At 43.0% G+C, this 26,124-nt stretch overlaps 1 protein-coding gene across 5 annotated transcripts in view; it reads left to right on the top strand.

Annotated features, from left to right (window-relative positions):
* The window catches only part of RGL3 (ral guanine nucleotide dissociation stimulator like 3), a 319,494-nt gene that overhangs the window by 168,730 nt on the left and 124,640 nt on the right, over positions 1-26,124 (top strand). For all 5 annotated transcript variants that reach the window (XM_069231883.1, XM_069231882.1, XM_069231881.1 and 2 more), the window contains 5 exons: positions 5,699-5,773; positions 10,180-10,373; positions 12,657-12,787; positions 13,433-13,648; positions 14,771-14,874. In XM_069231883.1, the coding sequence (XP_069087984.1) occupies positions 5,699-5,773; positions 10,180-10,373; positions 12,657-12,787; positions 13,433-13,648; positions 14,771-14,874 (720 nt within the window). The remainder of the gene's footprint in view (positions 1-5,698; positions 5,774-10,179; positions 10,374-12,656; positions 12,788-13,432; positions 13,649-14,770; positions 14,875-26,124) is intronic.

Here is a 26,124-nt window from a genome sequence, read left to right as displayed (position 1 = left end):
CAGACCTATACTAGATCTCAGAACATTAAATACATACATCAAATCAGATCACTTTCACATGGTGACATTACAGGACGTAATCCCACTGCTCAAACAACAAGACTACATGACGACACTAGACCTAAAGGATGCATATTTCCATATACCAATACATCCTTCACACAGAAAGTACCTAAGGTTTGTATTCCAAGGGGTACATTACCAGTTCAAAGAGTTGCCATTCGGAATAACAACTGCGCCAAGAGTTTTTACAAAATGCCTAGCAGTAGTAGCTGCACATATCAGAAGGCAGCAAATACATGTGTTCCCGTACCTAGACGATTGGTTCATCAAAACCAACACGCTAGAACAGTGTTCACAACACACAAAGTACGTCATAGAAACCCTCCACAATCTAGGTTTCTCAATCAACTACAGAAAGTCACACCTTCTGCCGTGTCAAACACAGCAATACTTAGGAGCGACAATCAACACAGCAAAAGGGATTGCCACTCCAAGCCCACAAAGGGTTCAAGCATTTCACAATGTAATAAAGAACATGTATCCAAAACAAATGATACAAGTCAAAATGGTGATGAAACTACTAGGCATGATGTCCTCATGCATAGCCATTGTCCCGAACGCAAGGTTGCACATGCGGCCCTTACAACAGTGCCTAGCATCACAATGGTCACAGGCACAGGGTCAACTTCTAGATCTGGTGTTGGTAGACTGCCAAACATACACCTCGCTACAATGGTGGAACAGTATAAATTTAAACCAAGGGCGGCCTTTCCAAGACCCAGTGCCACAATATGTAATAACGACAGATGCCTCCATGATAGGGTGGGGAGCACACCTCAATCAACACAGCATCCAAGGACAATGGGACAGTCAGCAAACACAGTTTCACATAAATCACTTAGAACTATTGGCAGTATTTCTAGCGCTCAAAGCATTTCAACCCATAATAAGCCCCAAACACATTCTTGTCAAAACAGACAACATGATAACGATGTATTTACCTAAACAAACAGGGAGGAACACACTCAACACAGTTGTGTCTCCTGGCACAGAGAATATGGCATTGGGCGATTCACAACCACATTCGCCTAATAGCACAATTTATTCCAGGAATTCAGAATCAATTAGCAGACAATCTCTCTCGGGATCACCAACAGATCCACAAATGGGAGATTCACCCCCCAATACTGAACACTTACTTCCGCAGTTGGGGAACACCACAAATAGATCTATTTGCAACAAAAGAAAACACAAAATGCCAAAACTTCGCATCCAGGTACCCACAACATCAGTCTCAGGGTAATGCGTTATGGATGAGTTGGTCAGGGATATTTGCTTACGCTTTTCCCCCTCTCCCACTCCTTCCATATCTGGTAAACAAGTTGAGTCAAAACAAACTCAAACTCATACTAATAGCACCAACATGGGCAAGACAACCTTGGTACACAACACTACTAGACCTCTCAGTAGTACCTCATGTCAAACTACCAAACAGACCAGATCTGTTAACGCAACACAAACAACAGATCAGACACCCAAATACAGCATCGCTGAATCTAGCAATTTGGCTCCTGAAGTCCTAGAGTTCGGACACTTAGACCTTACGCAGGAATGTATGGAGGTCATAAAAGAAGCAAGGAAACCTACCACTAGACATTGCTATGCAAATAAGTGGAAAAGATTTGTTTATTACTGCCATAATAATCAAATTCAACCCTTACACGCATCTGCCAAACATATCGTAAAATACTTACTACATTTGCAAAAGTCAAATCTAGCTTTTTCTTCCATTAAGATAGATCTTACCCCAATTTCAGCCTACCTGCAAATTACGCACACAACTTCACTTTTTAAGATACCAGTCATAAAAGCGTTTATGGAAGGCCTAAAGAGAATTATACCACCAAGAGTACCACCAGTTCCTTCATGGAACCTCAACATTGTCTTAACACAACTCATGGGCCCACCTTTTGAGCCCATGCACTCTTGTGAAATGCAATACTTAACTTGGAAAGTTGCATTTTTAATTGCCATCACATCTTTAAGAAGAGTAAGTGAGATTCAAGCATTTACCATACAAGAACCATTTATTCAAATACATAAGCATAAAGTAGTTCTACGGACAAATCCAAAATTTTTACCAAAAGTTATATCACCGTTCCACTTGAATCAAACGGTAGAATTACCAGTGTTCTTCCCACAGCCAGATTCGGTAGCTGAAAGAGCACTACATACATTAGACATCAAAAGAGCGTTAATGTACTACATTGACAGAACAAAACTAATTCGAAAAACAAAACAATTATTTATTGCTTTCAAAAAACCTCATACAGGAAATCCTATTTCCAAACAAGGCATTGCTAGATGGATAGTTAAATGCATTCAAACCTGTTATCTTAAAGCAAAAAGAGAACTGCCTATTACACCAAAGGCACACTCAACTAGAAAGAAAGGTGCTACCATGGCCTTTCTAGGAAATATTCCAATGACCGAAATATGTAAGGCAGCTACATGGTCTATGCCTCATACGTTTACTAAATACTACTGTGTAGATGTGTTAACAACACAACAAGCCACAGTAGGTCAAGCAGTACTACGAACATTGTTTCAAACAACTTCAACTCCTACAGGCTGAACCACCGCTTTTGGGGAGATAACTGCTTACTAGTCTATGCACAGCATGTGTATCTGCAGCTACACATGCCATCGAACGGAAAATGTCACTTACCCAGTGTACATCTGTTCGTGGCATGAGTTGCTGCAGATTCACATGCGGCCACCCGCCTCCCCGGGAGCCTGTAGCCGTTTGGAAGTTGATCTTGAACATTTGTAAATTTGTAAATATGTTACTTTAAACTACATTATGTACACACATATTCACTCCATTGCATGGGCACTATTACTAGCATACACAACTCCTACCTCACCCTCTGCGGGGAAAACAATCTAAGATGGAGTCGACGCCCATGCGCAATGGAGTCTAAATGGGAGGAGTCCCTCGATCTCGTGACTCGAAAAGACTTCTTCGAAGAAAAACAACTTGTAACACTCCGAGCCCAACACCAGATGGCGGGATGTGCACAGCATGTGAATCTGCAGCAACTAAAGCCACGAACAGATGTACACTGGGTAAGTGACATTTTCCATATATATATATATGTATATATATATATATATATATATATATATATATATATATATATATATTCATATATATTGAGCCTGGGGGCTTCTGTAGAATTTGTGAGAAATATCTATATGACCGGCGGCGGTGTTTGCTAGGTATTCTGTATTGCGTGATTAAGGGACAGTTTGTTTAACAGATCTTTTGAGGGTAATGAGGACAAGACCCCGAACGAACCATTAGCTTGGGAGAGCCTGGTTCCTTGCAGTATTTGAATTTTATGGCAATTGGAGTGTGCCCTGAGGAAGGTGCATGGCCTGTTGGCCACCTTGCACTAAAATGCGTGTTGGCACGACTTGTTTAGCCCTGATGGGAAAGTTGGATAATTATAAATGAAGAACCCTACGCAAAGATTTATCTACAATGAGCCTATTGCTATGAGTAGTGGTGTATTGCAGTTCATTTTATGCTGAGTATTCTCTTATGAATTGAATTATTCAAGAAATTAAAATGGCAATATATTGATGGAGAGCTGTCTTTCAAATGAATCTCAACAAGAGCTAATATTCTGTGTACATTTCCTAGTGATCCTATTGTAGTAGTAGTAGTATTTTCAATCTTGTTTGTCCTTGTGTTAAGGGGGTTCTGTCGGTTTTATGCAGTTAAGTATAAGTATGAGTCGCATGGTTGTTGAGATGTGTGAATTGTTTTTATTTGAGGTCAGGAACTGAGGGGGTCTCTCTCTTTGCTCACTTTGGAATAGTATTGAATGGATTTTTTAAAAATAATTTTGTCTCATTTTGAATAAGATAAATGCAAAAGGAAAAATACACTCAATAAGTAAAATAATTTAGAATATACTAGTATGTGTCTAAATGTGTCCAATTACATAAAATAAATCTTTGGGATTCTTGTGATAGAACCGAATATCTGGATGTTCCTGTTTGCTTATGACGAACTTAACTCTACACATCAAATATGTGGACAGGAATGGGGGCAATAAGCAGAGTGAAGAAGGAATAGTGGCCAGCTCCATGTGTTCTGCTCAGTGCTTACTGTCCAGGCAGAGATCTTTATATCCATCCACATGATGGTGGCAATGCTGCTGGGTAGACGCTAACCGCGCGTCGCTGCCAAAGTTACACATTAAAATGGTGGACAGTAAAGGAGAAGGGATTGGAAAGGGCAGTTGATGGGAAAAACTGTGGAAACACCTAGGGCTACATCTCAGGTATCCTGGTAGCCTTAACAACGCCCTCGTTGCTATACAACATGGTGGACACCATGGAAGTGGTGAGGTGACACATTCTGAGGAAGGAACATGAAAAAGGGAAAGAGAGCTTGGAGGCATGCGAGGCGCCGGACAGCGACAGAGCAAGAGATTGACAGGAAGGAAGGAAGGGCCATATGTACGAACACATTTTCCCATAGACACAGAATGGATAAAAACCTTTGCTACATCTGGCCCCAAGTGACGAGCAGAGGTGGGAGGGGAAGAATGGTGCAAACTAGAGGGAAAAAGGTTAATGGGGATGTGAAGGAACTTATGAGCTGAAGAGAGGAACTAAAGAAGCCAGAAAGAAATAAAGCATGATGAGAGGAAAGACGAGTGATGCAAACATGTTTATGTAGAGAAAAGTGGTGTAGAAGGAGGAAGCTCGAGATTGTGAGTCCGTAAGAGGAGGAGGGAAAATAGGGTTAATGCATACTTGACGGCCAATTCGAAAAATTTGACAGGTTGAAGAAGACAATTAAGTACATTGTTTTTTCTCTATTAAAAGAAAGTGATTTTTTGGTAGATGTGGAAAATACTGGCAAAACCATGTCCGTTCTGGACAAATTAGAAATAGGATGTCATCCCAATAGGTAGAGTTGGGAACTCTGATCGGGTGTTAAAGTCTATAGTCAAAATGAGGTCAGACATTATCCAAGTGATTTAAATAGGAAAACAGAAGTGCAGGTACTCTATACCCCAGAGTACCTGTTTGCTACTGATAGTGTCGGTACTCTTCTGCTAAAGATATTGCACCAGGGCTGGGAAGTGCAGGTTCTCTCCCTTTCAAGTTAAAGAAAATTAGGTACTCAGTTCCTGGCAATACCTGCCCATTTATAGCACTACCCTGATACACTGTGTAACTGAGATGGCACAGAGAAAGACCCTCCCTGTTTCCTTATCCACGCAAACTATATATCTGTATCAAAGTTGACGCCGCACATTGTCTTTATGCCTTTAGCCTGCTAGTTCATGTACGCAAGTTCTCAGACTATCTGCTGGAATTCCCAAAACTCCTCGCATTGACTTTCTATGTGGCTCCAATTATTTCCCACTGTTTATTTATGTTACACAAGATTCACACTGTTGGTCCTGGTATCTTATGCTTGTCGCACAACATGTCCATTTGTAGCAAGCTCCTCACACTAGCTGTCAATGAGCGCCAAACTCCTCAAACTGAGTATCCACGTGTAGCAAGGAGCTTGCACTGTCTATGTGCATGTATATTCACGTGCCTTAAGCTCCTCACACTGCTCCCACTCTCTTATATAGCGCTATTGTTTCTCTTTCCCTTGCAGGAAGCTTGGATGCCAAGAGGAGGACCGATCTCAGTGGCCTGGCTCTCCTGCCCCAAACACAGCTGGAATACACAGGTGAGAGTAATGACGACCATTTGGGAGACAATGGGCATAAAAGTAGGGGTATAGCTTCAAGGAGGTGTGTGGGGTGTGACACCCCCTAATAAATGTATTTTTCTGATAAATAGTTGGGTACAAGTGTTTTCAGGCAGGTATGGTGAGGTGTCTGTTGTTCAAAAATGTTGGTTATTTTTTTACAAAATAGTGTTTTCTTTTCCACAGTTCCCCTACCAATCCACATTCCTCTCCCTTTCCTTTGCCCCTTAAGCCTCTGTCATTCACCATGCTTGTCGTATATTACTTTGTTGTATGTTAACACTATATGCCAGTGTGATTATTGGAAAATCTAAAGTTCGCCCCCCCCCCCCTCCCACCCCATCCAATCTTACTGACCAAGCTACGCCCAAGCATAAGAGGGTTTGCAGGGAGGTTGTCACATTGGAGCACTAGTATTCACTGGGACAAAAACACCACCCCTTTTGTGGGACGGTCTATCCCGCTATTTAGCATAGAATTGGTAATTTGTATAAAAGAAATGTTCTTATCCACTCTTTTGCTGCCCCACATGTTTTAAGAGGGGACAGACAATGTTTGGTCTTTCTCATTCAAGATTCCCTTCTTTTCACCTTCCCGTGGTTATCGAGGGGGTATTTTTATCTGTTTAATTACTTACAAGGACTGTGGCCAAAACTAATTCCCATCGAGGCCTTAAACAGAAATAAGTAACAAACAAAAAGAAAGTGGGCCATTCTGTTGCAAGAGTGGAAGATCTGATGCCAGGGACCTAAGACTGAGGGGCTTCTTTAGAGTTTGAAGTACAGGGTCCTCCTCTTCACTGATGTTATGTAGTACCCTTTCCACTATACCCCCTGTATGTCTGCATCATTTAGAGTTGAGTGGACCACCACCCTTCAGCCTACAGAGGCCCTGTTGGCTCAGTCAACAGAAAGCTTTTTCCGATGAATTAGGAGTTGTTGGAGGAAGAGCAATACACTGCCCGCCCTATTTAAGATAGATGGTGTGATTTGTTGTTCTGTCTGTCACTGCCAGGTAACACGTGTGTTTCAATAACAAACTCTCACTTTTTGTTTGTTAAACTTTGATGGGCAATCATCAAAACCAAAGGTCGCTGTCCACCAAACTTTAGAATGAATGCCTTTAGTTTACCCTGGAGGTAAGAAGTGTGCAAGTTTCTGCATCAACAGAGGGCAGGGAATTCCACAAATGAGGTCTAATACAGTCACCGTGTCACCTGTCCATGGGACAAGATGGAAACAATCATTCTTTGATTGGAGAGTAGAGTGAGTCATTTTTTTCCAGAAGGTATCCAGGACCAGTTCGAGCTACGCATTTGTAAACCAGTTATAGGTTTTTAAAAGACGATTCAGCTAACAAAGTGTTTGCTGTCAGGTTCAAACACTCTCACTCTTTTTTTTGTTTGAGGACCAAGAGGGCATTTGCATTCGGCATTTGTATTTGGTCACGCATTCAGTTTGGAATTTGAGGAGTCCCGTTAGAACTGCATATGTGTAGTCTAAATTGGCATTAATCAACTTCAGCAGTTCCTAAATGATTCATTTGATCTAGGAATTGCAGAATTGCAGAATTGCTTCAGCTGCCTCAGACCATAGGAAGATGCTCATAATGCTGTCCCAATATGTACCACAAATGTCCTTAGTTTCAAGATTTACCTTCTTAAGAAGTGCGTGTGAATTTATTGTTGGACGCAGAGAGGCACATGCCCTTCCTTCAAGACTGGTTGATCAATTAATTAACACACACTGCAATAGTGGCTGCCATTTCTGTGGCAGACACAGCAGGTAAAACATTAAATCATAGCCCATGACCTGGAACTTTGTAATCATGGTTTCAATTTCTGGGATATTAATGATTATAATACGGAAGCTTTGAACTGACCTTTCTGCCCAGGAAACTGAAAATTGCACCTAACTTGTACAGGCCTATAAGATAGATCGTTGCATGTCTTACACTTTTTTGGGTAAAAAAAATGGTTTAGATTCCCTTTGAGGAATGGCCCATTACCAAATCAGATGATAAACACAGCATATCCAATATTTATCAAATCCTCCAGAAAATCGCTCCTATGGAGACATCCTCTGCTCAGAGGCGGTGTGAGGTTGAACTGGAGCACGCACGTTCTGTCGATAAATGGGCAGAGATCTTTTATAGAGCCTCCACCTCCGCCACAAGTAGTGCATGTATAGGAGCCATTACCACTATCACTCTGTATTGGTATTACACCCCAGCTTGATGCGGGCTTAGCCCCCACATGAAATCCTCTGCCTGTTGGAGGAAGTGTGTGCACAGTGTGAGACTAACACATTTGTATAGGGATGTCCAAGGTTTACAGTTACTTGCAGGAAGTTCTCTCCAGCAGAAACACTTGGGGGCATATTTATGAGCCCCTAGCGCCACATTTGTGGAATTTATTTTGCCGCAAATGTGGTATTAAGGTGGCATTTCCCACGCACCATATATTCAAAGTGGTGTAATGTTTGCATTGCGCCACTTTGTATACCCTTGTGCCACATTATGCCTGCGCCACGCATAATGTATGCAAGAGGGGTGTTCCCCTGTTGGGTGGGGGGGCTTAAAAAAGGGTGCAAGGAAATCTCATAGATTAGATAAGATATCTCATAGGCATTAAAATTGGGCTTCCATTATTTATAATGGGCCCCTACGTACTCTGCAGGAGTAGCGCCAACATTTTAGCTCTACTCCTGCAGAGTACATCAATAGTGTCACATAGAATGAGGCTATTGCCACCTACCCTGCACCATATTGCGCTGTATTTTAAATACCGCACACACATGGGCGCGGTAGAGGGGTCCTAAGGGGTGCAGGGAAAGTGGTGCTGCACCCAGTGCAGTGCCAATTTCCATAAATCTTCCCCTGTATTCTCCATTGACATCCCACGGTTCTTTGCATACATCTTTTTGGGCTTACTTAACAAGCAAACATACCCACCCTGTTCAAACCGAGGCAAAGCTACTACATTGGGCCTGTGCTCTGCTAACCCAGTGATTATAGCCCAATGGCAGAAAGACATAGCACCATTTACAGCACATGGCTTAGCATATTATGCCAGTTCCTGTGCATGGAGAAACTTTCCTCTAGCTGAAAGGGAAGGGAAACCCACTTTGAGAAAACATGGAGCCTGCACATAACCTTCTTAACTCAATAATTTAGAGCACTTACAGGCCCCAGATATCTTACAGTTCTCTATCTCATGCAATCCCACATCACAGACATCCAACGGTTTTAGCCACTTAACGCCACACTAAGAAAAGGGCAGACGGGGTCCTCTGAGAGGATTGTTTACAATGTCTCCCAAAATGCTAGATGGTGCAGGGTGAGTTGTCTTTTTCCTTTTTCTTTTCGTTTTTGAAAAACTGCTGGAGGGAATGGGGAGAGAGGGTGGGTAAGTTGGGGTAGTTGGGGTTTAAAGACTTATTTTGTATATTATGTCTTGAACAGCTTCAATGTGCCCACCAACCACTGGTTGTAGGTGGGGGTATATGTGAATCAAGCAAACATCAGCAAAACAGTTATAAGTCATAAAAAGTTGTTTATGCTTTGCCAGTGTCTGGTGAAGGTGAGGCTCAGCACGCAAGGGATTAATACATCTGGGAACACTTTGAAAATGCTCTTTAAATAGGTTCATAGCCTTCTCACTTTTATGATTTAGATAGGTATGTTTCACAAGGAAATTATTCTTTCTACAGAACTTGATCTCTGTGGTCATCAGCCACCCTGATTGTCCTCAATTTAGACTCCAGTCTTCAGCAGCACCAGAGTTGGGCTGCTGGCCAAAGTAAGCATGGCAGAATGCCTAGCATGCAAACAGCACAACTATTTCTTAAGAATTGCCTTCTAACCTACCCGTCTATCTAACCGGTCTTCTAAGCTAGTTGTATGCACATCTCTGAAATCCACTTCCATGGGCTTTTACAGGCTTGGATTGTACATTTCTACACAGTTACTAAACTGTGCTTCAAATGGCAGTGCCAGCTGGAAGTCCAATTACAATGAGCAAATGTCCTCAGGACCCAAACACATCTCGATCTTCTCACAAGTCTGTCAATTTTTTAGGTTATTGCCTGTGTCTCAATATTAAACATCTCGCCAGGGTACTAAGCACTATACAAGTGCAAATGCTAATATGGGAGTTTAGGAATCAATCTGTCTGCGTTTTTTTTTTTTTTTTACTTGAAAGCTTATACTTGTTCCAGTTGTTCATTTCCAGCAGCCTGCGTCGTGAACAGAGGAGAAACACAGCCTGTGGATCATACTTCATGTGCACGTTATTATTAGATCGCTCACCCGTGGTTTACACATAAGTAAAATTGGCACAACGTGGAACGGTAAATTATGTGATTTTATGGGTTCTCCCATTGCAGGGTTGTGAGGCATATCCTTAGCATTTGGATGGAAGAGTATCCGGAGGACTTCCGGCAGAAGCCCCAGTACGGATCCCTGAAGATAATTCAAGATTACCTGAGGGAAAGGCCTCCAGGAACGGAAGAGGAGAAGGAAAGTCAGCAGGTCTCCAGGCTTCTGCAGCGCTTTCACGAAGAGGACACTGAAGAAGAGGGTGAGGAATCAAGCGTAGAGGCTGAGGCAAACAAGTCTATGGGAGGTGGGTGGACAGTTGACTAGCAATCAGTGTGCTTTGATTAGTACTGTGCACCTCCCACTTCTGAAGCAAATGTCTCCCTTTAACTAATGACTACTCCAACTAAACTATATATCCCACCACAGAAACATCACTTAATTCACTAAGCCGCAACGAAACTTGCATGAGGACCATACCTGCTCTCAATAACACCTCCAAACACGTCTGTAAATACATCTTTTCACTGACACCTCCTCTCTCAGAACCACACCAACCCAAGTAGATGAAATCTATCAAAGAATCAGATCACCTGCTACTTCTTCCCACTAGACGGCGCTGTCTCTGAATGGCAAATACCACTGAGTAGAGCACCTCACTACCGATCAGAATACTTTACCTCTTTCTCCTAATAGACATGTAGAGCAAAACCATTCGTATGCTACAGTATACCGCTTTTCCACTTACAGCAAACAACTCTCAACCTGCCTGCATGCCCTTATCCATATGCCTTCATCTCAGGTGTATACATGTAGATTGTCTCTGATGCTGGGTCCATTGACACATTGCCTGTGTTTGCCAAATAGATTTGTTGGGGCATTGAAGGGGCTGAAATCAGATTTGCACTTAATGATAGATTCTTCTTAGAGCTAGAAAATCCCCCTTAAGCTCTGAAGAAAGTTTTGACCCTGTGTCTGGGTATAGTCATAATTATTGAAAGGATGACTGCCTTTTTGTTGCTATCTGTAGAGGGGGCTTTACCCCTTTCTATCTGTCTTTCCTTCTTTCTTTGTCTTTTGTAGTCCTCCTGCAGGGACTATGACAAAACATTTTCTTACCTCTCCTGTGGCTTTCTTCTGTTTTTTTCCACTCTGTTCCTTTCCCTTCTCCCCCCTGTTTTGGGGCTTTCATTAACCCCTCTTTTGCCAAATTCCCAACTCATGCCAAATGGAGCATCCACTTCTAGATTGTTGCAGTCCACCCAGTCTTGTAGCCAATGGGCAGGTACTCTTCCACGCAGTTAACTCGTCCTACTATAAGAGGTTTCTGCTTATGGCGATAGGCAAATTACACTTTCGCCTTCTTCAGCAAAACCACATTTTCCACTGTTCTTTCACTGTCTGCTAAAGCACGTTCAACATTTCAACTTCAAGCCACTCCACCCCCTATTTTCAACACACTAGGTGAATCATCCAGCTGTACTCCAAACTCTTTCCCTAACTCCAAATGCATTTCATTGATAATCCCTGTTTATTCAGCTATTTATAAGGCTCACAGTATCTGCTGCATTTACTGCCCCATGCTTCTCAAGTCAGTCACCCTCAAAAAGATCATGATTCAGACTTCTAAATCTCGTTTCCTTAATGCACGCCTACTGCGTTTCAAATAAACCAAAGGCTCTTCTACTAGCCCTATGAAGAGGGCTGTTCGGCTTTTGTCTACTGAAAGTCTGTGAAAGGGGATCCATGTTACAATTCCATTATAACTACTGAATACATCACACGCAAATGTATTAACGTAAATTTCACGTTATCTTATGAGGATAAATCTGATAATCTTCCATAGGTCGACCCTTGATCGGCCAGTGATGTAGCTCTGTAATAGGTTCATCGTCTTTCAAACAAACTCCACCTCCTCCCACTGAATCAAACCTCCTTCCATAAGACCACATCACCTACTTGAAATCACCTACATCCACTCACTTATTTTCTCATCACACTACATATGTCTTCTTATTAGACCTCTCCTGCTTGCTCTAGACAACTCCTACAACTTCTAAAAGACTTCAAACAATCACTCAACACACCCGTCAGACTCTATATTGTTTTTGCTAAGTCTGCTCCATAAGTGTGGACCTCTCATTTTCTGGCTAGATTTACCTCTCCTGGAAATTCTACATTTCTCCAACTAGGCCAGGTATCCTGTTACTATACCTTACATTATTTTATTTATGTGTGTGGTCTAATTAGCACGCAAAACTCCATAATGTAACTCTACTTAACAGACATCATCCCCTCTCACTAGACACTGCACTTTAATCAAATAAATTAACCAGATGAGAACTAAAATTGTCTGGCACCATACCTGTCCATATTTGGCAGCCTTTGCTAGCTAGCATCTGTGAAAGTCTCTGTTGCTCCTCATGTTCCAGGGCTGTGGGTAGATTGGCACACCGACATTAGATTAAATTGATGTTGCTGTTACCCTCTTCCACTGTTTTCATATGTCATCTCCCTTTTCAAATCAATCTCTGTTGTTATGCAGTGAGATCTCCATATCGCTTTAGCTTCATTGCGCCAGAAGATGAAGCAGAGCCTGACGTCTCAGAGGAGAAGGCTGATCTACTTGCATTCCCTGCAGAGGAGGTTGCGGAACAGCTCACACTGATGGATGCAGTGAGTCAGAACAAAGGGTGGGCTTAATGCAGCACATCTCAGAGGCAGCTATTTTCATTCACACATTAACAAACTTTCCCCACAACTAAAGATGATAGCAGTGTTTCTGTTTGACTCAGAGGCAGGGATATTCTCTGGCACTGTCTTTGCGGTGCCTGCACACCTCTGAGGCTTGACACTTTTCCATCACCAGGAAAGCCCAGCGCGGTGTGCCAACTCACATGGTGCAGCCATGTGACACAAGTTTTCTTCCCTCATCACATAGCAATTTGGTGAAGAGCCACTATCAAGCGGTGACTTAGAAACCCTTTCTCACAGAATAGAGTTCTAGCTCAAGTATGAACAGTTTGCAAAGCTGAGCTCCAATCAAAATCTGAACTGGACATGGGAGATGGCTCAGATAAATTAGTTCTGGCTGGTGGGGATGATAGGTGTGACTGTTTGAGCAATGCAGGGGGGGGGGCAAAGCCCCACTGTACATGTCCCTGCCTTCTTCTCCCCATATGATCACACAGTGAAAATTATTCTCTTGGTGGCAGGTCTGTTGCACACATCAGAAGCAGGGCACTTCTTCTGCACTTTATTTGCTTGTGATTTGCACAGTTAATTAATCATTATGATATGTCCTTCGTCATTCTCCCACAGGAGCTGTTTCGGCGCGTCGTACCATTTCATTGCCTAGGCTGCATCTGGTCACAGCGAGACAAAAAGGAGAAGAAACATCTCGCGCCCACAGTCCGCGCCACCGTGGCACAGTTCAATGCTGTCACCAACTGTGTAATGGCATCCGTGCTTGCAGACGTCCAGCTACGGGCACAACAGAGAGCTAAAATCCTGGAGAAGTGGATCTCAATTGCTCAAGTATGCCTAAGTCTCAGGGAGAAGAAAAGGGATGGGGTGAGACAGAAATGAGGGAGAGGTGGGAAACATATACTAATGCTACTGAATTCATTATTGTTATTTATATAACGCTAACGGGGATTTTTCATTCATTCTGCACTACACTTCTACAAGTCTTCACTTTTCCTCCTTCCTTTACGTGAATCACGTCTGATGACCTAATTATGGCACGGAAGATAGTCACAATTAATTTGATTGTCCTGGGTGCTTTTGGACACATGCCTTTGGGGCCTATCACAAAAGGTCTCACTTTGCTTCGTCACTGAAGTGAGCAAGAAGATTGCCAGAAAGGCTAGAAAGAATCCAAAACTAAGCAACAAAACTACATCTAAATGTAAATATACAAACCCGCATCTCTCCAGCTCTGAAGCTGTACACTTACTTCTGATTACAAGAAGGTCCTCTTTCAAACTAATGTGCATTACACATAAAGCTGTAAATGGCAAAAGTTTTCTACGGAGCTCGTGTTTAAACTAGAGGAGGGTAGCTTTAATGCCACTACAATCATTCTGCCGATGGAGAGTCCCAGTTTATTTAGCTAAGCTGCTTACAGCATCAAAAGTCTTAACATTTTTCACTATAGTTTCATACCCATAAGCCTTATTCCTACTAGAAAAATCAGCAGGACATGTTGATTTCTGAGTTTTGTTTTTTAACAAAAAATACATTTCTTGCAGTCCATAACTGACCATTTCGATCTGATGTACTATAACCTTTGACTAACTTAAAACGTCTTATTTTCATCACATAATGTCTGTTTCCAATAAACAAGCACTTCCTACAGATACAGGCCCCAAGAATTCCACTGTTCTTGAACCTGGAGTTTTGGAGCTTGGTTAAGTCAGTAATAAAATAGAACCAGTGCAATTACTTGGGCACTGTAACTGCTGTTATAAAGGTAAAAATTAATCATCTGTCCCCTTAATCCTACGGACACTCTTTTGTGCATGCATTCGGGCCTGCTGTGGGTAGTTAAACTAGAAATAATGATCCTTTTTCATATTATATTATATTTCTTGTACTTATTATGAGCTGTGCCTCCCGCTGTCCTGAGCCTCATCCCTCTCTCTTCCTCTGTTTTAGAAATGTCGGGTCCTGCGCAACTTCTCCTCACTCAGAGCCATCTTATCTGCCTTGCAGTCTAACCCCATTTACCGCCTGAAGAGGGCCTGGGCTGCGGTGAACAGGTAACAGGGGAGACTTGCTTTGGCCTCTCTGTACGCCTGCAAAAATGTCATTCTCATCTGCCTATAGCTGAAATCTTAAAGAGAACAGACTGGTGCCCTACAAACAGTTTACTGTGTTAGATGAGTACCTAGAGGGAGCAGATCTTCAATACAACACAGTGAAGCGCGCTGCCCATTCATTTATGGCAGGGATGCCCTACTTAGGTCCAGGATAGCCAGTTTTAAAACAGATTTTCAGAATATCCACATGAGATAAATGTACATGCCCTGAACTCTTAATGAATCAATCATATTCATGCAGTCACTGGTTATCCCCAAAAATCTGTCATGTAGCCGGCTGTCACACCTACTCTGTGGCATGTATTAAAAGCCTAGGAGGAATCAGAAGTTGCCAGGTATCACTGTGTATTTCTTTCCAGTTTCAATAAGAAAGGAAACGAAATGGTTTGGAGACTGATAGGCACAATCTCATATCCCCAGTGTGTAAATGGCAATCCATAGGTAGGGCGCTGGAGGTGTGATGTAACCAGGACAATACCTCGTGGGCCTGGAGCTAACATGATGCTCAACAAGCATTGGCATTGCCAATAGGCCTAGCTTCAATGTACTGCACCCAGGGCTTACAACATTCTGAGGATTCACACGAGCACACCTCCCACCTTGCATTTATACAGACATACCACTTACCCTGTACTCAGAGCCACAGTGAGTGCAGTGCGAGTCATGCACCTCTCAACCACCAGACATACTGCACTAATCACACACCACATACCCTCCACCTACACCACACACCCTACACCCACCCACTGCTCCACCCGCACTCACATACCACTGAAACAAAACTCACACTGACTGATTACCCTTCACTCACCCCTCTCACCCTCCCACTTCTACACCTTACCCTTCACTCACACACCGCCCACCTTCCTCCAGTCACACACCACTAACCCTTCACTCACTGAGCTCACCCTGCAGTCTCAATGCTCACATACTTCTCAGCTTGCACTTACATCACTAGAACATCACGCAAGCTGACTGTCCATCCAGCATTCATACACCACTGAACTCTTCAGACTCACACCCTGCTCACAGTATACACATGCACTGCTGTCGGCGCATACATCCTGCAGTGACTTTGCTCATCCTGCATTCAGACACTGGGTACCCTGCACACAGACACAACTCACCCTACACTCACACTGCTCACGCACCCTGCACCGAGCACGAACACACCTATTACCCTGCACGCACACATCTGATACTCTGCACCCACACTCCTCATATACCTCTTACTTTCCATTAAAACATCACTAACACAAGACTGACGTTTACCACTCAACCTGCACTCACATGCCTTGCACACTCACACATAGCTCATCCTGCACATTCACACTGCTCACCATGAATATTCAACCACTACTTGACCTGCCCTGAGGCACCTCTCATCGTGGACACTCACTCTGCACTGCTCAGTCACATCTCACATTGCACTCACACACCAGTTATACATCTTAACACTCACCCAGCATTCACTCATCACTCACACTGCATTCACCTACTACTCACCATGCAACTGACACACCACTCATGCTGCATCAACAACGCTCACCTTACAGTCACGCACAGCTCACACAAATAGCACTCATTCTGCACCTCGCTCACCCTGCAGCCACACACCATTTACACACTTCTCCAGCTGCACTCACAACACTCACATACCCCTCACCTTGAACCACAAACCTCTAGCACTGGTCGCGGATCCTGCACTCACACACCTCTCACCGCGCACTCGCCTCATCCTGCACAAACCCACCTTGCATACCCTGGACACTCTCACGCTACTAGTGCTTCAGTCAGACATGTCTCACCATGCTCTGAGACACTGCTACCCAGCACCCAGACACCACTCACCTTGCACCGACAGGGCCCAAGCTGCATTCAGAAAGAAGTCAGGCCTCTGTTCCCTTTGGATAGCTGTGTTTGTGTCCAATTGCATAGAAAAGTCAAAAAGTACATTAATAACGTATTACCATTTCATCCCCAGACTCGTTTCAGACATCTGTATTTAGGCCAGTGCGAAAAACAGGACTCTCCAATCTACCAGAATCAAGTTACAAACAGAACACAGCGAAAACACATGGCAGACTTGAGATGCTGTCCTTAAGTCCACATTCTTTTGAGGAAACAGGATCAGATCGTAAAGTGTGGGTCGTAGAATAAAATAAAAAGTACACATTTTGTTACAGAAAACAGTATAAAAGTGCGAGAAACGTATTTCACTACATTATCGAGAGGCCGAGCATAAACCCAAGAAAGAAGCAGCAGCACTTCTGATGATTTAGCGAATTAAAAATATATTGCTACCTGGTTACTCTTTCCTCAGACGCCGAAATATTGGTTCTTTTGTCCTTTAAATATAAGCAGGAATCGCATAACAAAAGTCTCCCTGCACGATTACCTCAAGTACGAGGATCTGTCAGTTTTAAGGAATAGGTTTTAAAGCCACAGGGGGTACTTGTAAGCACCAGCGCACGCGTAAGCTGTCAACTGGGGGGTGGGACCCGAGCAGATGAACCCCACGCCCAAGAGGAAAACAGGACTGAAAATGCTGCTTAAATGGTGCATGGATGAGAATGTTTTTGAACTATGTGTTTGTCAATTTGTATGCAAGTATAATAAACACGACTGAATAGAAGAAACGAAGAGTGAATGAAGGCAGACACAGCCCTTTTAGTATAACTATGCTGTATTTGCAATTTAAAAAAAAATCTAGAACCTCCATTTAGAGGTTACGAGTATTCAGCACCCCTGTTCTCGAGTGTTTATGCGTTTTTCAGCCTTTATAACAGGACCGTGCAAGACAGAAACGATTGTCACTTGCCCAGGAACACACGATTTCTGAAGTACAATGAATAAGCTCACCAATTTACTCGACTCTCTGCAAAATACATATGCTTTTGCCACAGTTTGACCTACAGCTCACACAAAGATTTCAACAGCATATGCATTAACCCATTGGACTAACCGACAGTAACCGCACTATGCCTGGCAATTTTGCAACAGATACAGATTTCATATACCTGCAAATACAATGCAGTGTTTATTTTCCAACAACATGAAACTGTTTTTTGCTGTAGTGGAAAAGGGCAGCAAGAAATAAGAAGAGATAATATGATTGAGGTCGATCGGAAATATTAGGCAATGATAATTTAAGCATGATCAGAGATATTTGTTAATAGAATGTTCATAACAGGAGTGGCTGTAGATACACATCCCTGGCATAATGCTGCCATCTAGTGTTGAGCTCGGACTGTTGCAAATTATTTTTCTTCAAAGAAGTCTTTCGATTCAGTGGACGCCTCCTCTGGTAGTCAACACGCAACGGCACCAACTTCATTGTTAGATTATTTTTCTCCGGCATCGGTTTTCGACGTGCATCAGTGTTGCTTCCGGTCTTTGGCATTCGACATGGATTGTTGCGGTCTCAGGATAGAGTGATAAGACGTCCCGCATTTGCCCGGACAGTCCCGGTTTTTCAAGGACTACCCCGGCGTCTCGACACTTTTGGCGAAAGCAAATAAATGTCCCGGTTTTTAAAGAGGGTCGTGTGAACCTGCACATTCATCACAGTGTTGTGCAGGCTCACATTTCAACCGACCCTCTCTCAAAAATCAGTGACAGAAGTTCACTCCTGTAGTCTACCTGCTGTGCTGCCTCGCCTCATTCAAGCAGCACAGCAGGATTTAATGAGGTGTGAATTAGGGCAGCAGAGCCTGTAAGTCCCCAGCCTATATATATATATATATGTTCAATGGCATGTGTAGCTACAGATACACATGCTGTGCATATCCCGCCATCTGGTGTTGGGCTCGGAGTGTTACAAGTTGTTTTTCTTCGAAGAAGTCTTTTTGAGTCACGAGATCGAGGGACTCCTCCCATTTCGGCTCCATTGTGCATGGACGTCGACTCCATCTTAGATTGTTTTTTTTCCGCCATCGGGTTCGGACGTGTTCCTTTTCGCTCCGTGTTTTGGGTCGGAAAGTTAGTTAGAATCTCGGAAAAATCATCGGTATTGTTTGCGTTCGGTATCGGGTTAGTTACAACAGATCGACACCGACTTTTGAAGAGCTCCGGTGGCCCTTCGGGGTTTTTTCGATCCCCCCGTCGGGGCCTGGTCGGCCCGGCCACGTGTCTCTTCAAGGCTGATGGAACGGACCCCATTCCGCTTCTGCCCAAAATGTCATAACAAGTATCCATATACAGATCAGCATCTGGTCTGTAACTTGTGTCTGTCTCCAGAGCACAAGGAGGATACCTGTGAAGTCTGTCGAGCGTTTTGGTCGAGGAAGACATTAAGAGACCAAAGAGCGAGAAGACTGCAGATGGCGTCGGCGCCGACAAAACAAGGGCGTTTCGAGGAGGAAGAAGAAACCTTCTCCATCCATGAATCGGACTCGGACGAGCTCGATCCAGAAGAAACGCCGAAAACCGTGAGTAAGACGTCGAAACATAAGACTCACGAGAAGACAACAAAAGCCCAGGGGACACCACCGCCAACAGGCCATGGCTTAACCCGAAAAAATAGGTGACCGATCATCGGCACCGAAAAAGGGCATGCATGTGACGAAGTCATCCGACTCCGGTCGAGATACCGCCACACAACAATCTCGGGCCCGAGACAGCGGCTCCGAGCAGATTCGGCACCGAGACAGTGGCACCAAAATGGTTCGGCACCGAGACACCACGACGCCGAAAATAAAGAAGGTTTCCTCGGAGCCCAAAAAGGCGACCAAAAAGATTTCGATTCAGAAACATCCAGCCTCGGAACCGAAAACAGGTTCCTACACAGAGGAACAGGGATTGTCCTCCCAGATGCAAGGATATAAGTTCGGAGACGAACTTGAATCTGTTGAGCCAGACTACACTCAAAGAAGGCTCCACATTCAAAAAGACACAGGGAAGATAAGCACTCTTCCCCCAATTAAAATGAAAAGAAGACTTGCCTTTCAAGAAAAGGACAAGCAGCCACAGGCAAAGGTGGCAAGACAAACAACTCCACCACCATCTCCACCACCATCAATGCACACATCACCGGTAGCCACTCCACCACTGATGCAATCCCCGACTCATACTGCAATGAGTCAAGATGATCCTGATGCATGGGACCTCTATGATGCTCCTGTATCAGATAACAGCCCAGACTGTTACCCTACGAGGCCGTCGCCACCTGAAGACAGTACATCCTACAAGCAGGTGGTCTCAAGGGCAGCTGCGTTTCATAACGTCACCTTGCATTCAGAACCAATTGAGGATGACTTTTTGTTTAATACACTCTCCTCCACTCATAGCCAATCCCAAAGCTTACCTATGCTCCCGGGAATGATAAAACATTCCAAACAAATATTTCAGGATCCTGTAAAAGGCAGAGCCATAACTCCAAGGGTGGAGAAGAAGTACAAGCCACCACCAACAGACCCTGTTTATATTACGCAGCAATTAACCCCAGATTCTGTGGTTGTTGGGGCAGCTCGCAAGAGAGCAAACTCTCATACCTCGGGAGATGCACCACCTCCAGACAAGGAAAGTCGCAAATTCGATGCTGCGGGTAAAAGAGTTGCAGCACAAGCAGCAAACTAATGGCGTATTGCCAATTCACAAGCACTTTTGGCAAGATACGATAGAGCTCATTGGGACAAAATGCAGCATTTCATAGAACACTTACCCAAAGAGTTCCAGAAAAGGGCACAACAAGTGGTAGAAGAAGGACAAAGTATCTCCAATAATCAGATACGGTCATCAATGGACGCAGCAGATACGGCTGCAAGAACAGTAAATACTGCAATAACGATAAGGAGACACGCATGGTTGCGTACGTCAGGATTCAAGCCGGAAATACAACAAGCCGTGCTGAATATGCCCTTTAATGAACAGCAGTTGTTTGGGCCGGAAGTCGACACTGCTATTGAAAAACTCAAAAAAGATACTGATACCGCAAAAGCCATGGGCGCACTCTACTCCCTACAAAGCAGAGGCACATTTCGCAAAACACAATTTAGGGGAGGATTTTGAGGTCAACCTACAGAGGCCACAACCTCACAAGCAAGGCCCACTTATCAAACCCAATATCAGCGGGGAAGTTTTCGGGGGCAATACAGAGGGGGACAATTCCAAAAAAATAGAGGGAAGTTCCAAAGCCCCAAAACCCCTCAAAAAAAGCAGTGACTTCCAAGTCACACATCCCCAACACATAACACCTGTGGGGGGGAGACTAAGCTAATTTTACAAACATTGGGAGGAGATAACAACAGACACTTGAGTACTGGCAATTATCCAGCATGGTTATTGCATAGAATTTCTCAAATTCCCTCCAAACGTCCCACCGAAAACACACAATATGTCAAAACAACATATAGATCTTCTAGGACTAGAAGTTCAGGCATTACTACTAAAAGAAGTAATAGAATTAGTACCAAAACACCAGAAAGGAACAGGAGTTTACTCTCTGTACTTTCTCATACCCAAAAAAGACAAGAGTCTGAGACCTATATTAGATCTCCGAACATTAAGGCCCGTATTTATACTTTTTTTAGCGCCGCATTTGCGCCGCTTTTTGACGCAAAACGGCGCAAACCTACAAAATACAATGGTATTTTGCAAGTTTGCGCCGTTTTTGCGTCAAAAAACGATGCAAATGCGGCGCAAAAAAAGTATAAATACGGCATTAAATACCTACATCAAATCAGATCACTTTCACATGGTGACATTACAAGACGTAATCCCACTACTCAAACAACAAGACTACATGACAACACTAGACCTAAAGGATGCATATTTCCATATACCGATACATCCTTCACACAGAAAGTACTTAAGGTTTGTATTCCAAGGGATACATTACCAATTCAAGGTGTTGCCATTCGGAATAACAACTGCGCCAAGAGTTTTTACAAAGTGCCTAGCAGTCGTAGCTGCACATATCAGAAGGCAGCAAATACATGTGTTCCCGTACCTAGACGATTGGTTAATCAAAACCAACACGCTAGAAAGGTGTTCACAATACACAAAGTATGTCATAGAAACCCTCCACAAACTAGGTTTCTCAATCAACTACACAAAGTCACACCTTCTGCCGTGTCAAAAACAGCAATACTTAGGGGCGACAATCAACACAGCAAAAGGGATTGCCACTCCAAGTCCACAAAGGGTTCAAGCATTTCACAATGTAATACAAGCCATGTATCCAAATCAAAAAATACAAGTCAAAATGGTGATGAAACTCCTAGGCATGATGTCCTCATGCATAGCCATTGTCCCAAACGCAAGGTTGCACATGCGGCCCTTACAACAGTGCCTAGCATCACAGTGGTCACAGGCACAGGGTCAAATTCTAGATCTGGTGTTGGTAGACCGCCAAACATACACCTCGCTTCAATGGTGGAACAGTATAAATTTAAACCAAGGGTGGCCTTTCCAAGACCCAGTGCCACAATATGTAATAACGACAGATGCCTCCATGATAGGGTGGGGAGCACACCTCAATCAATACAGCATCCAAGGACAATGGGACACTCACCAAAAACAGTTTCACATAAATCACTTAGAACTATTGGCAGTATTTCTAGCGCTGAAAGCATTTAAACCCATAATAAGCCACAAACACATTCTTGTCAAAACAGACAACATGACAACGATGTATTACCTAAACAAACAGGGAGGGACACACTCAACACAGTTGTGTCTCCTGGCACAGAAAATATGGCATTGGGCGATTCACAACCACATTCGCCTACTAGCACAATTTATTCCAGGAATTCAGAATCAGTTAGCAGACAATCTCTCTCGGGATCACCAACAGATCCACGAATGGGAGATTCACCCACAAATACTGAATACTTACTTCCAGAGTTGGGGAACACCACAAATAGATCTATTTGCAACAAAGGAAAACGCAAAATGCCAAAACTTCGCATCCAGGTACCCACAAGATCAGTCTCAGGGCAATGCGTTATGGATGAGTTGGTCAGGGATATTTGCTTACGCTTTTCCCCCTCTCCCACTCCTTCCATATCTAGTAAACAAGTTGAGTCAAAACAAACTCAAACTCATACTAATAGCGCCAACATGGGCAAGACAACCTTGGTACACAACACTACTAGACCTCTCAGTAGTGCCTCATGTCAAACTACCAAACATACCAGATCTGTTAACGCGACACAAACAACAGATCAGACACCCAAATCCAGCATCGCTGAATCTAGCAATCTGGCTCCTGAGGTCCTAGAGTTCGGACACTTAGATCTTACACATGAATGTATGGAGGTCATAAAACAAGCTAGGAAACCTACTACTAGACATTGCTATGCAAATAAGTGGAAAAGATTTGTTTATTACTGCCATAATAATCAAATTCAACCCTTACACGCATCTGCCAAAGACATCGTAGGATACTTACTACATCTGCAAAAGTCAAAGCTAGCTTTTTCTTCCATTAAGATACATCTTACAGCAATTTCATCTTACCTGCAAATTACGCACTCAACTTCCCTATTTAGGATACCAGTCATAAAAGCATTTATGGAAGGTCTAAAGAGAATTATACCACCAAGAACACCACCAGTTCCTTCATGGAACCTCAACATTGTCTTAACACGACTCATGGGTCCACCATTTGAGCCCATGCACTCTTGTGAAATGCAATACTTAACATGGAAAGTTGCATTTTTAATTGCCATCACATCTTTAAGAAGAGTAAGTGAGATTCAAGCATTTACCATACAAGAACCATTTATTCAAATACACAAGCATAAAGTTGTTCTACGAACAAATCCAAAATTTTTACCAAAAGTCATATCACCGTTCCACTTAAATCAAACAGTAGAATTACCAGTGTTCTTCCCACAGCCAGACTCTGTAGCTGAAAGAGCACTACATACATTAGACATCAAAAGAGCGTTAATGTACTACATTGACAGAACAAAAATAATTCGAAAAACAAAACAATTATTTATTGCTTTCCAAAAACCTCATACAGGAAATCCAATTTCTAAACAAGGCATTGATAGATGGATAGTTAAGTGCATTCAAACCTGTTATCTTAAAGCAAACAGAGAACTGCCTATTACACCAAAGGCACATTCAACTAGAAAGAAAGGTGCTACCATGGCCTTTCTAGGAAATATTCCAATGACCGAAATATGTAAGGCAGCTACATGGTCTACGCCTCATACATTTACCAAACACTACTGTGTAGATGTGCTAACGGCACAACAAGCCACAGTAGGTCAAGCAGTACTACGAACATTGTTTCAAACAACTTCAACTCCTACAGGCTGAACCACCGCTTTTGGGGAGATAACTGCTTACTAGTCTATGCACAGCATGTGTATTTGCAGCTACACATGCCATCGAACGGAAAATGTCACTTACCCAGTGTACATCTGTTCGTGGCATTAGTCGCTGCAGATTCACATGCGCCCACCCGCCTCCCCGGGAGCCTGTAGCCGTTTAGAAGTTAATGTTGAACATCTGTATATTTGTAAATATATTACTTTAAATTACATTATGTACACACGTATTCACTCCATTGCATGGGCACTATTACTAGCATATACAACTCCTACCTCACCCTCTGCGGGGAAAACAATCTAAGATGGAGTCGACGCCCATGCGCAATGGAGTCTAAATGGGAGGAGTCCCTCGATCTCGTGACTCGAAAAGACTTCTTCGAAGAAAAACAACTTGTAACACTCCGAGCCCAACACCAGATGGCGGGATGTGCACAGCATGTGAATCTGCAGCAACTAATGCCACGAACAGATGTACACTGGGTAAGTGACATGTTCCATATATATATCCACTCCAAAAGAAATCCAAACTCTGGCACTCCATGCAAATCACTGGCCTTTGTTTATTTCAAAAATTCCATTAAACAAAACATGGGGCAACGCGTTTCAACCATCACGGTCTTCTTCCTTGGCAACGCGTTTCAACCATCACGGTCTTCTTCCTTGGCCCTTTTTACAAACATACAACAAAGAAGTGGCCCCTCCTACTTGCTATATATACCCTCATCCATAGACATAGAAAAAATCCCTTTTTTTAATATATTTTTTTTTATATTGTGTACTAAAATCTGATATTATATTTCTAAGTATCCATTTAATATAACCTACCCTGATAGAGTAATACTAATATGTAATAAACAGTAATACAAATAATTGGATGAGCCACTCTATAAATCAATAAATCATTAAATTGAAATTCATTTAGGTCTTTCAAAATAAAAGATAACCTAATCTGAAATTATTACAATTTCCCCCTGCCTTTACACCATCAGACTAACCAATTTGAACAAAAAGTTATTCGTACCTGTTCAGTCCCCAAGGATAACGGCTATTTAGCTGAATAATATATTCAGACTCCAATCTCCTTAATTGTTTTTCTCTGTCCCCTCCTCTCATAGTACCCAGGACCCTGTCAATACCAAAGAATTTCATCTTCTCTACTTTACCCTCATGTTTAAGATTGCAGTGTCGCGCCTCTGGATAAGCAGCATCCTTATTCAATATTGCTCTCCAGTGCTCAAGGATACGTTTTTTCAGAGGAAAGATTGTGCTGCCAACATATTGCAATCCACATGGACATTCTATTATATAAATAGCTAAATCTGAATTGCAATTTATATACAGGGAGTGCAGAATTATTAGGCAAATGAGTATTTTGACCACATCATCCTCTTTATGCATGTTGTCTTACTCCAAGCTGTATAGGCTCGAAAGCCTACTACCAATTAAGCATATTAGGTGATGTGCATCTCTGTAATGAGAAGGGGTGTGGTCTAATGACATCAACACCCTATATCAGGTGTGCATAATTATTAGGCAACTTCCTTTCCTTTGGCAAAATGGGTCAAAAGAAGGACTTGACAGGCTCAGAAAAGTCAAAAATAGTGAGATATCTTGCAGGGGGATGCAGCACTCTTAAAATTGCAAAGCTTCTGAAGCGTGATCATCGAACAATCAAGCGTTTCATTCAAAATAGTCAACAGGGTCGCAAGAAGCGTGTGGAAAAACCAAGGCGCAAAATAACTGCCCATGAACTGAGAAAAGTCAAGCGTGCAGCTGCCACGATGCCACTTGCCACCAGTTTGGCCATATTTCAGAGCTGCAACATCACTGGAGTGCCCAAAAGCACAAGGTGTGCAATACTCAGAGACATGGCCAAGGTAAGAAAGGCTGAAAGACGACCACC

Source organism: Pleurodeles waltl, chromosome 4_2 (assembly GCF_031143425.1).
Source record: "Pleurodeles waltl isolate 20211129_DDA chromosome 4_2, aPleWal1.hap1.20221129, whole genome shotgun sequence".
NCBI lineage: Eukaryota > Metazoa > Chordata > Amphibia > Caudata > Salamandridae > Pleurodeles > Pleurodeles waltl.
This window is presented reverse-complemented; position numbering and strand designations above follow the sequence as displayed.